At 49.2% G+C, this 14,616-nt stretch overlaps 1 protein-coding gene across 7 annotated transcripts in view; it reads right to left on the reverse strand.

The window, feature by feature from the left end:
* The window catches only part of TOGARAM2 (TOG array regulator of axonemal microtubules 2), an 84,037-nt gene that overhangs the window by 15,535 nt on the left and 53,886 nt on the right, over window positions 1-14,616 (reverse strand). For 6 of the 7 annotated variants that reach the window (XM_072770694.1, XM_072770695.1, XM_072770693.1 and 3 more), the window contains 2 exons: window positions 10,722-10,808; window positions 5,712-6,192 (listed from right to left, as the gene is read on the reverse strand). In XM_072770694.1, coding sequence (XP_072626795.1) covers window positions 5,936-6,192; window positions 10,722-10,808 — 344 coding nt within the window. In that variant the 3' untranslated portion in view covers window positions 5,712-5,935. Of the gene's footprint in view, window positions 1-5,711; window positions 6,193-10,721; window positions 10,809-14,616 lie in introns of those variants that run through there. The other variant, XM_072770691.1, reaches the window with a different exon arrangement.

The raw sequence follows: 14,616 nt of genomic DNA on the forward strand, positions 1-14,616 counted from the left end.
TTTTTCTAAACTAAACCAGTGTTTTGCATGTATCAGGGGAGCTGGTGCAGTGAATTATAAGTGTCAACATGTTTGTTGAACTGAATTGATCATCTGGTTGACGGCGTACAGGCTGCCAACACTCACCACATCTTCCAAAGGAAAGCTTTGCAAAGGTAATATATTTTTAAGTAGCCTCATACCAGAGATTCTGTTGAACTGCCATAAAGTAAATGTGTTCTGGGCCTGTATTAACAGAACGTGTTATACTGCACTGTGGTTTACTCCCTGTGCCTACCTGAAGTTTAAATAAATTTCCATCAATCCATCCCGACATTTTTATGAAATGTAATTAAAGATGCGTTGCACACGCAGAGGAGCAAACGGTTAATTCACTCCACACTCTAATTCAATTTTATGGAGGACCCTGGACACTGCTGGCTTGATTACTTTCACGGACTTCAGAAAGTAACTTCACCAACAGCCTGTGGACCCTGGGACTACAGGATTCCAGCCACCTGGTAGCCTGGGTCCTGAATGCTCTAATCCCAGACACCCTTGAAGTCTCGCACAGGAGTTAACAACCTGTTTTGGCTAGAATGGCAGCATTAGCAGGAGTCAGGTACAGCCCGAGACAAGCCTGGTGGGCCTGAGGTGGAGGAAGGAGATGAATTGAGAAACAAGGAGAAGAAGGGCGTGGTGAATGTGTCCATCATGCTGGGGAGCCGGAGTCCATCCCGCTGCTCCTGATGGTTGGAACTGGGACCCAGAAACTGAGGCCCGACTCCTCCATCCCCCACCGCCGCCCTGTGACCCAGCTTCCAGGGGCCCATTCCTTCCTCTGGAAAGTGCGATGATGATGCCAACCACCATATCCTGTCATGGATAAGACACAGGGAAACTCGCCTCTTCTAAGCCATCTTATTGAGCCTTCTGGAAGAACTGCCCTGGTGATCCCTCCACCACTTTTGTTTGTAATGTTCATCTCCGCCACCTCTATGCGTCGAGATTCTGATTAAGAAAAGAAAGTACGGGGGATCCCTGGGTGGCGCAGCGGTTTGGTGCCTGCCTTTGGCCCAGGGCGCGATCCTGGAGACCCGGGATCGAATCCCACATCGGGCTCCCGGTGCATGGAGCCTGCTTCTCCCTCTGCCTGTGTCTCTGGCCTCTCTCTCTCTCTCTCTCTGTAACTATCATAAATGAATAAAAATTTAAAAAAAAAAAAAAAAAAAAAAAAAAGAAAAGAAAGTACGGTTTCCCCCTCCTTCCAGATCTGTGCTTGATTCTTGGAGAAAGTTAAAAACAGCTGTCAAACTCAGCTAGAATTGACTTCCTTCTCTGTAGGATTCCATGTCTTTCAAAGTGAAAAGACTTTGAGACATTTTGCTTGCAATCACGATGGCAAATGTCAAACATTCCAAATGGAAAAAAAAAATTAAGCTTCAGAATCTCCCACTTATTCCCATGCTGAGTCGGGGGTGATTTGTCAGTCAGATGCTCGGAATGACTTTAGTGCCTCCTAACTAAAGGTTTTACTGGGCTGAGGCTAGAGTTAATAATAATTATACCTTTTCTTTGTAACACTCTACATTTTCAAAATGCAATTATCTACATTGTTTTATTAGATTTTTTTTAATGTCATGAGATGAAAAGCAAGTCTTTTTTTCAACACCTTTCACAAATTAAAAAAAAAGAAGGCTGAGGGATGTCAAAGACACGTCGCCAGCTAATGGCAGAACAGGTGCCCCAGCACCTGCCCAGCCTTGGTTCTAACACCTACTGCCAGCATGATTTAGGTTATTCTAAAAGATACCACAACCTTCCATGGAAGAAATTCTCAGTTTTCTCCAACATTTACAAGTAGGAAATTATTTTTCAGATCTAGCCAAAGGCCAGCTATAATTTTAGCTGTTCCTCTGAAACTAGCTTGGATGGAAATTCAAAACAAAATTTCCAAGAGAATTATCTTCTATAATTACCTCCTCTACACACCTTAACCTCTCCTCGTTCCCCCCACCACACACACACACACACAAAAACTACCCCTGGCATTGAAAAAAAAAATAGTCTTTTTAAGAAAAAAAAAAAATCTTTGTTCCTTGTTGTCATGAAGCCTTAAAGTGGGCTTCCAGGTGAACCCCCTGGCTGAACAGACAGCATTTTAGGAGACAGCTCTTCCATTTGATTGCTAGTGCCCCAAAGTAGTAAAAACCAGCGGTTGAGACAGAAAGGAAATATAGATCCTGGGAAACAAATTGCCTTCATGAAAATTATTTATCTAGCTTTTTTTTTTTTTTCTTTTCTCCTTTGGAAGGGGACAGGATTGGCTTTGTTTACAAAACCTGGTGACTTTTTAAAGCTATTGTTTAGTTAATGGCTTCTGACACCAGCCGCAGAGGTGCTGGATCACTTTCTGGATGTAAAGAGTCTCAAGGAGAACCCAAGGTGATGCTAATAACAGCTGTCAACCCACAGAGAGGTAATTATATAGCTGTGATTAAAACAAAACAAAACCTTCAAATGTTATAGTCTTCTTCACTGAAACACCAGGTGACGGGACATGGAGATGACGTAACAACCGCCCTGAATAAGCCCCAGTAATGGTTAAGGACCAAACAGGAACCCCTATGGATCCCAGCTGCAGAAACACCCATCTGGTGAGCAACCCCGGCAGTGATGCTGTCCTACTGCCTGCCAAGGGACTGCCGGGGCCCAGCTGGGAGCAGGCAGTGAGGACACTGCTTCACCACCCCAGCTGCCTTGTAGGGAGAAGCACAGAGATAATCCAAGTGCACAAACCTCCGGTTAGAATAGCAACCAATTCTGGGGACCTAACCAAGGGCATGATTATGGCTAATGATTCTGTATTATGTACCTGAAAGTTACTGAGAGAATAAAACTCAACACACACACAAAAAGAAACGGTAGTTACGTGATGGAATGGAGGTGTTAGCTAATGCTATGGTGCTGATCACTTTGCAATATGGAAATGTGTCAAGTCCACACATTGTACACCTTAGACTCTCACTATATTCTATTCTATGTCCATTATAACGCAATAAAGCTGAGGGGGAAGCCAAGAAAGAAAAGACTGCACCCTGGGCCCCACCCCATGCCAACTGAACCAAAATCCGTGGGGGTGAGTCCCCGACATCAGTATTTCTTTTTTTTTTTTCTTTCTTTTTTTCTCTTTTTTTTTTTTTTTTTTTTTTGACATCAGTATTTCTTTCCGTCTCCCTGGATGATGCTGAGGCAGAGCGAGTGGAAAAATACAAAGCAGGGAAAAGAAACCAAGACAGGAAGCAGGGCCTGGAGGGAGCTTTTCCTCAAGCCCCAGAAATTCCAAAGTAGTTTCATGTCCTCAGACAAGTCTCATCCTTAATTCTTACACTGGAGACAGAGGGGAGCCCTTCCGTGGCTACAAGCTGTATTCCCAGGCCCCAGAGCATCTTAAGGAGGCGGAGCTCCCCGCTGCACACACAGCTGAGCCAAGAATGGGGCGGCCTGGGCTCAGACCCCCTGACTGGGCCTCCATTAGGCCTCCTTCTCCTAGGCCCAGGCTAACATGCTGTCTTCCCTTTGTTTTAAAATTAAAGATGTGGGGGGAACCTGGGTGGCTCAGTCAGTAAAGTAACCGACTCTCGATTTTGGCTCAGGTCATGATCTCAGGGTGGGGAGGTGGAGCCCCCTGCAGTGCTCTGAACTCAGCAGGGCATCTGCTTGAGCTTCTCTCACTCTCTCGCCCTCTGCCCCTCCCCCCACCACTGTGCATGTGGGTGCACATTCGTTCACTTGCTCTCAAATCTTAAAAAAATAAAATAAAAGTAATGTGGGAAACCTTTTGAGATGGAAATTTCCTGAGGTCCCTGCACCCCAAGAACCACCCAGCGCCTCCCCAATGGGGTTGGGCCAGGAGCATTGCCCACAGAGAGCACCTGTCCAGAGACTAGATTTAAACTTAAAATAGTGAAAGAAAATGGAACTTTGTAGAGTTAATGCTTCGCCTTTCAGCTATTTCCAGTTGTTTTAAACACCTCCACTCAGGAGGGTGGGATCAGAGCCCAGGGGGTGGGAAGCTTCCATTTTGAAGATGCACTTGGAAGACAGGACCTGGAAGCAGGCAAGATAGGACAATGCCTTTGAGTTTAATTTCTGTCTTCAAAATCCCACCAGACTCTACGTCCTTGGCTCCTACAGGTTCTCAGCTCTTGACAAGCAGAAAAAGTCAGTCTCCTTACCAAACCCAAAAAGTCTGCCCAGACTCCAAGCAAAGCAAACACAATTAACTCGAGTAAAAACTTTCCAAATGTTTAAAAATCAGCCTCTTGGGTGTCTTTGATGACTCCCTGTCTAGCCTGCCTTTAACCTGGTTCAGTCAGAATCAGCCTAAGGGGAGGTGGTTGCTGGGAAGCCCCTGCTGGGGTCACAACTAGCGAGAAACAGCTCCTGCTGTGGCTAGAATCACTCAAAGTCACACTTAAGCCACCTATTAAAATCTCAAGTCCCAGGATGATTGTGCCAAACCCAACCTCACCCCAGGGCATTGGGAGGGTGGGGGCAGGCCTTGCTGCACCTGGCAACATAGGCAAGAGGAAAAAGTGGCTTTCACAGCTGGGGGTACCCATGAATTTGGAAATATAGAAGTGAGTGGATCTGGGGCTCCCCAGCCTGCTCTGGGCCATGCTCCTCAGGAGAGGCTCGGAACAGTGATGTGGAACTAATATTATACCTTGGGGTAGGTGACACTGGAGGGGGCCCACTGGCGAGGCCTGCAAGAAAACTCGCTGGGGTCTCAGGGCCTCAGCCATGTGCAGCTGCCCCAGAGTGTTGCTGTGGGTCTGGCTGGTTCCATGGCGGGCACCGGACTGCTGCCCCTTCAGCCTTCACCTTACCCATGTGTTTGGGGTCATGACCCCAGCTCTAATTCTTCTGGTCACACCAGGTCCACCTGCCACTCACCCCAGGCAAAGCCAAGCGCCTTCTGTGTCTAGAGCCCCAGCCACAATCCAACTCTCCCCACAGGACGCCTGTCCTCCAGCTGCTCGCTCAGTGGGCAGCACCCTCTCTCAGGTTCCTGGTGTTCTGACACACCCTGCATCCAGCACACCCCTCCAGGTTCCAGCCAGCCCAAGGGGAGGAGCCTGTGTAATTTCCAAGCTCCCACATGACCTCTGCACGTCCTATAGCTTCATGCTCCACCAAGTGCTTTCATTTATGGTACTGAAGTGTGAAGCATCATCGAGTCCCCTGCAGAACTACCCAGAATGACAGCTTCCAGAGAAGGCTTTCCATAATGCAAGTGTCAAATTCTCCCTGCCTTTTGATAAGCTGGACAGGTCCACTAGAAGGTTCCCACAGGATCCACAGTTGCTGCACAAAAGTTTTGTTAAGGCAGAAGCAGGATGACCCTGGAGATGTTTGTTCTACTCACCTCGAATCAGCCTTACAACAAATGAACCAGATTTGAATGGCCAACGGAGGGTCTCTAGGTTCCAGAGGGCTTGCCCAGCCTCTCACAGGTGGGGGGCCATGCCCAGACGTGCAGGCTACAACATGTGGGTCCCTCACAGCCTGTCACAGTTGGGGGCCCATGCCTAGACACATGGTCTACAACATGTGGGTCCCTAACTCTTGGTCCCCGTGGATCTGCAGCTACTTCTGCTGTTGTTTTGTGACAAGCCTAGTTATTAAAAAATTGTCTGAGGTTACAAAAAGTACGAGATAATAAAACCTTAGAAAAATAAGTGCTTCTTTTATTTCTACTTCAAAATATACTATGTACATCTGGAACCCTAAGAGAAAGTAGACTGTGAATTATTCCATCGTAAAAATAAAATAAGGTAAAAAATAATGACCGCCCGTTTCAGATGTGTCTGTAACCCAGTTGAAAGGGGCATGAGCTGCCAGTTGTCTTGCTGTCGGTGCCCCGCTGTCCATGACGCTGGCTGGGGCTGCCTCATGGGGATTCTGGGCCTAAGAGTTCCTGGAGCGTTTTGAGGACCTGCTGTGGCTGGCCAGCGGCCAGGTCCTGCAGCCGGGACCCCATCTGCTCCCGGAGGCTCCTGGACAGCCGGCGAACCACTGTGCGGACGTTCCCAGCACGCCCGGGCAGGACACCATTCCCGATCATGTTGTCCAGGAGACACCAGAGGACTGGAAGGACATGGCGCTCCACAGCCTGGGGCTTCTGGGGGTACACGGAGGCCACCAGCACTGTTGAACAGAAAATGAAGAGACTTGAGTCATGCCCTCTCTCCCTCTCCCGCTGCCTTCTCTGGGGACACCAGTTCTATCCCCCGAAGTCCAGGCAGCCCGGACAGGCCAACGAGTTCATTAGACACAACATCTAGGGCTGGGGACACGTTTAGGGGACCATGAAAACATTTTGATTTCTTTTAAAAACAAAAGAAAAAATGAAGCTATCTAACCTCATTTATATTCATGTTTATACCAACCAGTTATAAAATACGATTTTTAGCTTTTTTTTTTTTTTAATTTTATGGAGGAATGAGTATGCAAAGGCCAAGTGCTCAGAACCCATGGTTGTAATCGGTCCCTGCAGCCCAGGGGAGAGGAAAGAGGCAGACACACCTAAACTGCAATCCTGCCCCTGCTATTTACCAACTGTATGAGCTTGAGAAAGCCACCCAACCATCGTGAGCCTGTTCCCTAATCTAAGGATTATAATCCTGAACCAAACTCTTGAGATTGCTGGAGATTAGATAATAAGGACACATAAGTGTCCATGTAGGTAGGCTGGTGAAAACTAGTTGCTAGTACTAGTATGACTTTAATCCACATTCCCACCTATGTGAGTTCATACGAACAGAGAAAACTTGTACCAGGGAGAAATGTCAATATTCTCTCAAATGAAGCATGCTGAAAAATAAAACAGCCAGGAGGAGATAAGATCAGTGTGGCCTCCCCAGTGTCCAGATGCCAAACCCCACAATAAGACCAGCAATAATCCAGGGGTCGGGGATGTGCTTTGTCAACCACCAAACTCCACACAGACCATTGATTCAGTGATGAGCCCCCCCTTCCCCCCGCCCCCCCGCCAGTCTGGTTATCCCAGACCCTCTACCTGTTTTAATCCCCAGGAAACCCACAAGCAGGCTACCCCTGCCAGCAAGCCTTCCATCATAGAGTAAATGCCAGGGTCAAAGCCACCTCAAGAGCAGCCCTAAGTCACCTCAAAGGGGCTGCTCCAGCCTGCAGCCATGGCCACATCCTCCTGAACGCATTCATGCTAACAATCTTTGCTCTATACAACCAGCATGGTCCGCCTGCCATCCTGCCAGAGGTGAGCTCAGACAACACTGAGAGAAGCACTTTAACTATTGATGGAGCAAAGAAACTGGAAGGTTTCCCTGGGCCGAGACACATCTGGGAAACTAACATTGCCCAAGTCCAGAGTCTTGGGGCTCCGAGTTTTGTAGCCTGACTCCACTGTTCTCACGGCCTCTGGACCAGCAGGACACCAGTCCATCTCCCAGAGGATGAAGCCGACGCTCAGGGGTCAAGGAGCTTGGCCCAGACCACACAGCTGACGAGGGCAGAGGCTAAACCTGCCTCCACTCCAAAGCTCACGCTCTTCACCCCTTGCTGCCCCAAGCCCCTAGGGGTTCCACAATTCAGAGGCTGGTGTGGAGTTTTAGGCTTAGTGAAACCACCAGTATGTCCTTCCTTCACCAGCTTACCACCATCCAATCCCCCAGGATGTTTCCCATAGGGCCTTTCTGAATCCAGGGCCAGGCTGGGACAGCAAGGGACCAGAGAAGATGAGCTGGCCACCCCCCTCAGCAAAGCCTGCCCACCCCCCCACCCCCAGCAGCGTCACTTCCCATGGAAGGTGTTTGTTGGCTTTCAGGCCACACCCTCAGGGTTCCTGCACCCCACACTGTGGGGCCTTCCCCGGGGGCTCCCCAATGCACAGAACCCTCAGAAGAAAAAGTGGTCCTTGTTCCTATGGAAGGCAGGACTGCACCCAGGGAGTGAACCCAGCCACATTGGCTGGTGAGCAGCTTCATAAAGTGGGACAGAGGTGGGAGCTGCCGGAAACTTTGAAGCTGGTGACAGGCTGAGAGGTAGGCCCCATTAACAGGAAACAGGAAAGCCACCAGGGCAGCCCCAAGGTGCGGAGGGTGGGGGTGGGAGGCCAGGAGGAGTAAGGGAGAGGTTGGGCAAGGGGGGTGGCCAAAGGGAACAAGAAAGATCCTGATTAGCCACCTAAACTGAACAACTGTAACTCAAAGGCTTCCTAACCCTCCCGGGGATCTCACCTGCAAACCAAGAAGAGAACGATGTCAAGAACCAGGCCCAGGCAGGGCTCCCCCATGCCCACCAAAGGGTGAGGGGTTTGGCTGCCTCTCACGGGCATCCGGCACTCACACCTGGACTCTCTCCCTCCCAGCAGCCAGGCGTTCACACGGGGGCCTGGGCAGCTCACCTCCGCACTCAGGCCCAGGGTCCCCCAGGTACACGAGGCGGAGGTCATCTGGCTGACAGCAGTGGGCCTCTCAGGCCAGCAGAGGTGGCAATGACCCTTCTGGGAGTCATCATGAGGAAGAAAACCCCATGAAATTTGAGCTTCAAAGGCAGCTGAAGTAATTAGCCAAAGATTTACTCCTGTTAAGCTGCGCTATTATTAGTCGGAATCCTTGTGTTCATCGAAATGCTCGGCTCTACTCCTGGCTGATGGGGACTTAACAGGAGAGCTATGTAGAAACTCCTGCCTTTGAGGTCTCTTGGAAACAGATGGAAAATATTTAGAGTTAAACAGATAATCTAAAGTGAGGTACCCTTCCACCTCTGGGGCCCATATATCCCCGGTACAAGGACAGGTAAGGGTTTCACCCAGAGAGCGATGATTTTGAGCAACAGTAGAGGGTTCCCTGTCCAGTGCTCAGGTGGTCTCAGTTATGTGGTCCTGTGGCTGCCTGGAGGCCCCTGACCTTACTTTGCTCACTCCACCTGCTTGGAGGAGGCTGGGCACCTGGATGGGAGGCGGGGTTCCACTCTAGGGACAGTGAAAGGACTGAACCAGGGCACAGAGGCCAAGTCAACGGCAAGAGACAGTCTGGTGGAGGAGCAGAATGACACCGACAGTCATGTAACATGTGCTGAGCACCCCCAGTGTGGACTGAGGCTGGCTCGGGGTGGGACCTGGTCTCAGGAGTCACTGGAAACAGACCAGAGGGCTAGGGAGGGCTAGGGAGGAAGGAGACACAGGGGCTGGCGCCAGAACCTGGAGGGCACCCCCCCAGGTGGAGGAAGAAGAGTGGAGAGGGCTCCACAGGCCTCTAGCCACATGTGGGCAGGCACGGGGATGACGGATCACCTCTGGAAGGGTGGCTGGCATGCTGGTGCCCAGGAGGCAAAGGCAGGGGCCACTCGGGGAGACGTAGCACAGCACAGAGACTCTGCAGCCAGGCTCCCGGGCACAAATCCTGGATTACTCACCAAAGGACCTTGGGCACTTAACCTTTCTGAGCTCCATTTTCCTTATTTCTACAAAAGGGACAGTCACTGGGGCCCCTAAGGGGCTCAGTCGGCTAAGCGTCTGCTCAGCCCATGATCTCAGGGTCCTGGGCTAGAGCCCCACATCGGGCTCCCTGTTCAGTGGCAAGTCTGCTTCTCCCTCTGGTCCTTCCCCCTGCTCATGCGCTCATTCTTTCTCTCTCTCTCAAATAAATAACAAAATCTTTTTTTTTTTTAAAGGGGGTAATCATGGAACCCACACCCTCCTTATAACATTGTTATGAGGATTAAGTGACCAGCACATACAACTGAGGCAGGGGTAGGGGCAGAGCCTGGAGGCCTAGTCAGCGACAGGCCTCCTGGGACACTATAGGGAGCAGGACACTAACCTGAACACAACCCACACGAGGATTTACACATGGGGATACCACACCTGGCTGCATGTTAGGAGGAGGGACGCTCTGAGGTCTAGAGAACAGGTCCTCTGCCTCCTTCCTAGATGGGACCTTCCTAATAAGGGGGAGGAGGCTCTTGACAAGCATGGAAGATAAAAAAAAAACAAGTTAAGTAACCTGCCCAAGACCAGAATTGGTGTGTGGCAAACGAGTCTGTCCACCACAAAGCCTGTGCCCTTTCGAAACAAGCTGCCACCACAAGGGCCACAGGAGGCTTCAGCCCAGGAGTGAAATCACTGGAGACTGCAAACTCAGAGCAGACGTTGGCTTGGAGCAAGCTTTCCTCGGCCAAAGCTCAAACAAAGCAGAGCAGATTCAGGCCAAAGCCCCAGCTCCACGTATTGCGGGGCCCGGGCACCTGGCAAAGGGGTCGAGTAGGGTTGGAATCCAGGCTGTGCTCTGCTTTCCAGGCTGTGCGCGCTCGAGAAGGGACAATCTCGTGCTCACGATAGGGCTGCTGCCGACCAAGCCATGCCCCCGTGAGCACGGTGTACCCAGAAGAGCTGGGACATTTTTCTGATTCACACACAAAGGCACTCTATGGGCTAGTGGGAGTCATGTTTGCAAAGAAGAAATGGATCATAATTTCTCAAAAACTGTTTTATGTACAAACCTGCCTCATTTTAGTCAAAACTAAAGATTATCTTGTGGTAAAATGGGAATTATTTTTAACAAGCAGATTATCAAAAAATGTTAAAGGTCTGTGAAGATTATTGGATTACTGGGGGGTCTAAGATAGTGGGTGGTTCAACTCCATGCCGGGAGGTTGACTGGAAGGCTGGGGCGAGGGGCTTCGGGGATGCTCACCGGACAGACGTTCCGTGATATCAAGCACCGCACGGCCACTCAGGAAACGCACCCGGCCAGCAAAGGCTTGTAGGAGGCAAAGGTTGTCTGGAAGAGAAGGAGAGTGTCAGCGGCCGTGATGCTGCGGCCTGAGCGTTGGTACCCATTGTTCGGCGTCAGGTACCCGCAATACCCAATGGAGAAAGACGCCTGTCGGGGAGCTGAGTTAAATTTCCTGAGTCACAATGGGGTGTTTAGGGAAGACTGAGTGGCCTGGTATAAACTGGCTCCCAAACAGGTTGCACTTACTCCCGCACATCTGCTTCCTCCTGTTTGCGCTTCCTCAAAATTGTTGAGTCTGAGGGGCAGCGGAGGAAGAGGGTTTGCCCACAGTCCTGGGCAAATCAGGATGGTTGGTCACCCTATGAGGGGCAGAAGCTTCTTGCTGGCTCTATTTGGGTCAGAGGAGGGAACTTGCAGGGGATGTGTATTAGCTCTCAATAGTATATATCTAAAACCTCCCTGTGTGACACTGAGGCCCAGATGGCACACTTGTAAAGACAGGAGACTTCATCCTCCACATGCCAAACCCACTCTTCAGGAGTTTTAGGGGAAAGGGGGATTTTTAACCTGTAAAAAAAAATTATCGGGCAGCTGGGTGGCTCAGGGGTTCAGCGCCACCTTCAACCCAGGGCATGATCCTGGAGGCCCGGGATCGAGTCCCATGTCGGGCTCCCTGCATGGAGCCTCTTCTCCCTGTGCCTGTGTCTCTGCCTCTCTTTCTCTCTCTCTCTCTCTCTCTCTCTCTGTGCTTCTCATTAATAAATAAATAAAATCTTTATAAATAAATAAATAAATAAATAAATAAATAAATAAATAAATAAATAAAATTTAAAAAAATTATCCTAGCACCCCCCACACCCATTCCAGTCACACCCAGCCCCAGGAGTCCCTGCTGCCCAGACACGCTGTGGGGGGGGGGGGAGCTTGAAGACTGGGGACCTCCCCATTTGGATGTTAAAAGAGTGTTTATCAGAATGAACCACTGATGGTGAAATCACAGGCAAATAGGGTGGGGAATGCTTGGGGGATAAAGAAGCCCTCTGGCATTCCTCAATTGTCTTTCTAAAGCCACTTCCAGCAAGATCTCATAGGTGCTGAATTTAGAAACCATTCTTTCTTCCCCATTCTGGCTGACATCTCCTGGTTTCTCAGACTATTAAACTTGAAGTCCTGCATTCTTCACAGAGACACACAAGGTGAGGAAAGTAGCCCTTTACCTGAGAAAGACGTGCTCACGTAGACAATACACACCCAGCTCCCAACGCCGCCACAGCAGCCCCAGCCTAACTCCATTGGAGGTAGTGCAAATAACAAAGCCACTTTTCAGGGATGTGGCTGTGGGGCCTGCCTGCACCTGTCATGGTGGTCTGTAGGCACCCCCAGAAAGTGCATCCTGGGGTCCCAGGGACTGACCCGCTCAAGGCCAGATTTCCCTTAGCAGGGGACAGAGATTAGAGACACACCTGAGGAAGTCTTTCTAGACAACTTCCACCTCCTCTGAGTCCCTTGAATACTTCAGCATCTTCCTGGATATGCAATCAAAGCTTCACTCCCCACCCCACCCCCGGAACAATTCTAGCTAAGAGTTCATGCTCCCCTTGCTCTTCCTCTGAGAGCTGTAAGGGACACAGGAGAAAATGTACACATGTACATCACACACATCCCTGCTGCTTGCAAAACTCCATCCATAAGGCAAGAGTCTTTAAAATAATCTGTTCTGGGCAATAAAAGATCCAGCCTCTAGAATATGGCAGTTAGCAAGAAGTGGTCTCAGCGTGTCTTGGGAAATCTGAATTGTGTAAGAATAGGTTTTTAGATCAATGTCACCTGCATTACTGTTTCCAAGTGCTTCTGTTGGCCAACTCCCATCATTAGCCATGAGCTCACCTCCAAGGACAAGGACTTCTGTCTCCTTGCTCTCCCCAGCAACACTTGGTCCAGGACATTTTCTGGACACAGCTGGACCTCCCCCTCCTGGCAGCTGACATGGCCTCCCAGAGCCAGAGAGAAGTTTAGAACTTAGGAGATACTTGAAAAATGTATATGCAGTGGACATCTGTGCCAGACTGTGCTCCCCTGTGCCTGGTATACAACAGGTGCTCAATAAATGCTCGAGGCCTACAGAGAGTGCTAAAGCAGAGACATTAAGCATGCCTGAGCTGGTTTATAAACCCCAGAGCTCTACGCCCCAACTAGCTGGCCTCCCTTCCTCTGTCTGCTTTCATAGTGATGGCTCACCTTCCAGGTCACACCCAGGTTTAATGAGAGGCCGGAAAGTATATGTTGAAGGGTGTGGGCTCTGAGTGCAGATCGCCTGGACTAAATTCTGGCTTTTCCACATTTCTCCCTGTTAAAGGACAAAACTTCCTATGCCTTAGTTTACCCATCTGTAAGAAGAGGATAATACTCCTGTCTTCCTCTTAGAGCTGCTCCCATGTTATGATGCTTAGGGTAGTACCTTGAGTGTATAATTACTAAGTATCAGTTATTGTTGCTACTGTTTACTATAATTACTCAAAAATGCTCCAAAAGCCCAGCAGCCTGAATGGAGGAAAGATCAAGAGGCCAGAATTTGACTTTCGAAAACTTAAAATCCATGTTCTATTAGCCTGGGCCTTTGATAGGCTCCTCTCCTGTACCATAAGGAAGGCAGAGCTGACCCTGGTGCTGCCTGCATACAAGGACAAGCAAAGGCATGGGACGTAGAGAAAACAGTTACAAGCTAGCAGGCCACACACTGTGCCCTCCCTGGGCCCTGCCATCCCTCTCGGCAAGGGGGCAGAGGTCTACAGGGCCTCTCACCTGTCCCATGCAGCCAAACCCTAAAGCCACCAGGCCATGTCATCCTCGGGCTACTGGGAGGCCAAAGAATAACTTTTTTTCAAAGTGGAGATACTATGGTAGCTTGGATGGTGACAGCAAAGAAACTGGGGTCCGGGTGGGCTCTCGACAATAAGCACAGGACTCTGAATCATGATATGTCACACAGCCCCCCAAAACGAGGTCCGTTCATCACAGGAAAAGTGAGCATGATCCACTTAAACAGAAAAATGCAAGCTACGGTCCAGGCATAGGACAGAGCTATTAAAAGTGACTCAAGTGTGTAATCATATGTAAATGCTTGTGCTCTGCTTTTTTTAAAGGCAGGATGCAAATTTAAAATGCGTAATATAATCATGACTCTATAAAAGTACAGAAAAAAAATCTAGCATGAAAAATGACAAATGTTAATAACAGTCTCTTCCAGAAGTTTAGACCAAAAATGAGGGGCTTTCAATTTTTTCCTTTCCAAAGCTTTGTATTTTCTTTGTATTCTCAGTAATGAATAAGTATGACTTTTACGTGGTGGAAAATAAACTTCATATTTTTAAGTTAAGTAGGAAGGCTGCATGATAGCGTGAAAAACTGGTTAAACGAAAGAAGCAAAGTCTAAATTCTATTTACATTACGATCTTTAACCAGGGAAACTTGTACACATGTCGACAAGAAAAAGAAGAGAGATTTTTAAGCAGTTGGTATATTAGAGGAGCACCATGGATGAATCTCTAAATGCCCCAAACAATACCATGTTGGTCATATGATTTATATAAGGTAATGAATTTAGAGTCTGCAGAGCAAACTAGCAAAAGCCGATCTGAAGCTGACCATTTCCGAGCTTATCTGCTCTCTCCAGCATTGGCTGGGGCTGTACTAAATTAAGAAAACCCCTTTTGACTATTTGGTCTGACGGGGGCGGGGGGCAGGAGGCGGGACTATCAGCAGCCTGATGTTTTAATTAGTGAAGTTTCTTCTGTAGCTAACCCAGTAACAGGGCCCAAAGACAGAACCAGCCAGTCTTCTCAGGGATTGCCTT

The sequence above is a fragment of the Canis lupus genome, chromosome 12 (assembly GCF_048164855.1).
Source record: "Canis lupus baileyi chromosome 12, mCanLup2.hap1, whole genome shotgun sequence".
In the NCBI taxonomy this organism is placed as follows: domain Eukaryota; kingdom Metazoa; phylum Chordata; class Mammalia; order Carnivora; family Canidae; genus Canis; species Canis lupus.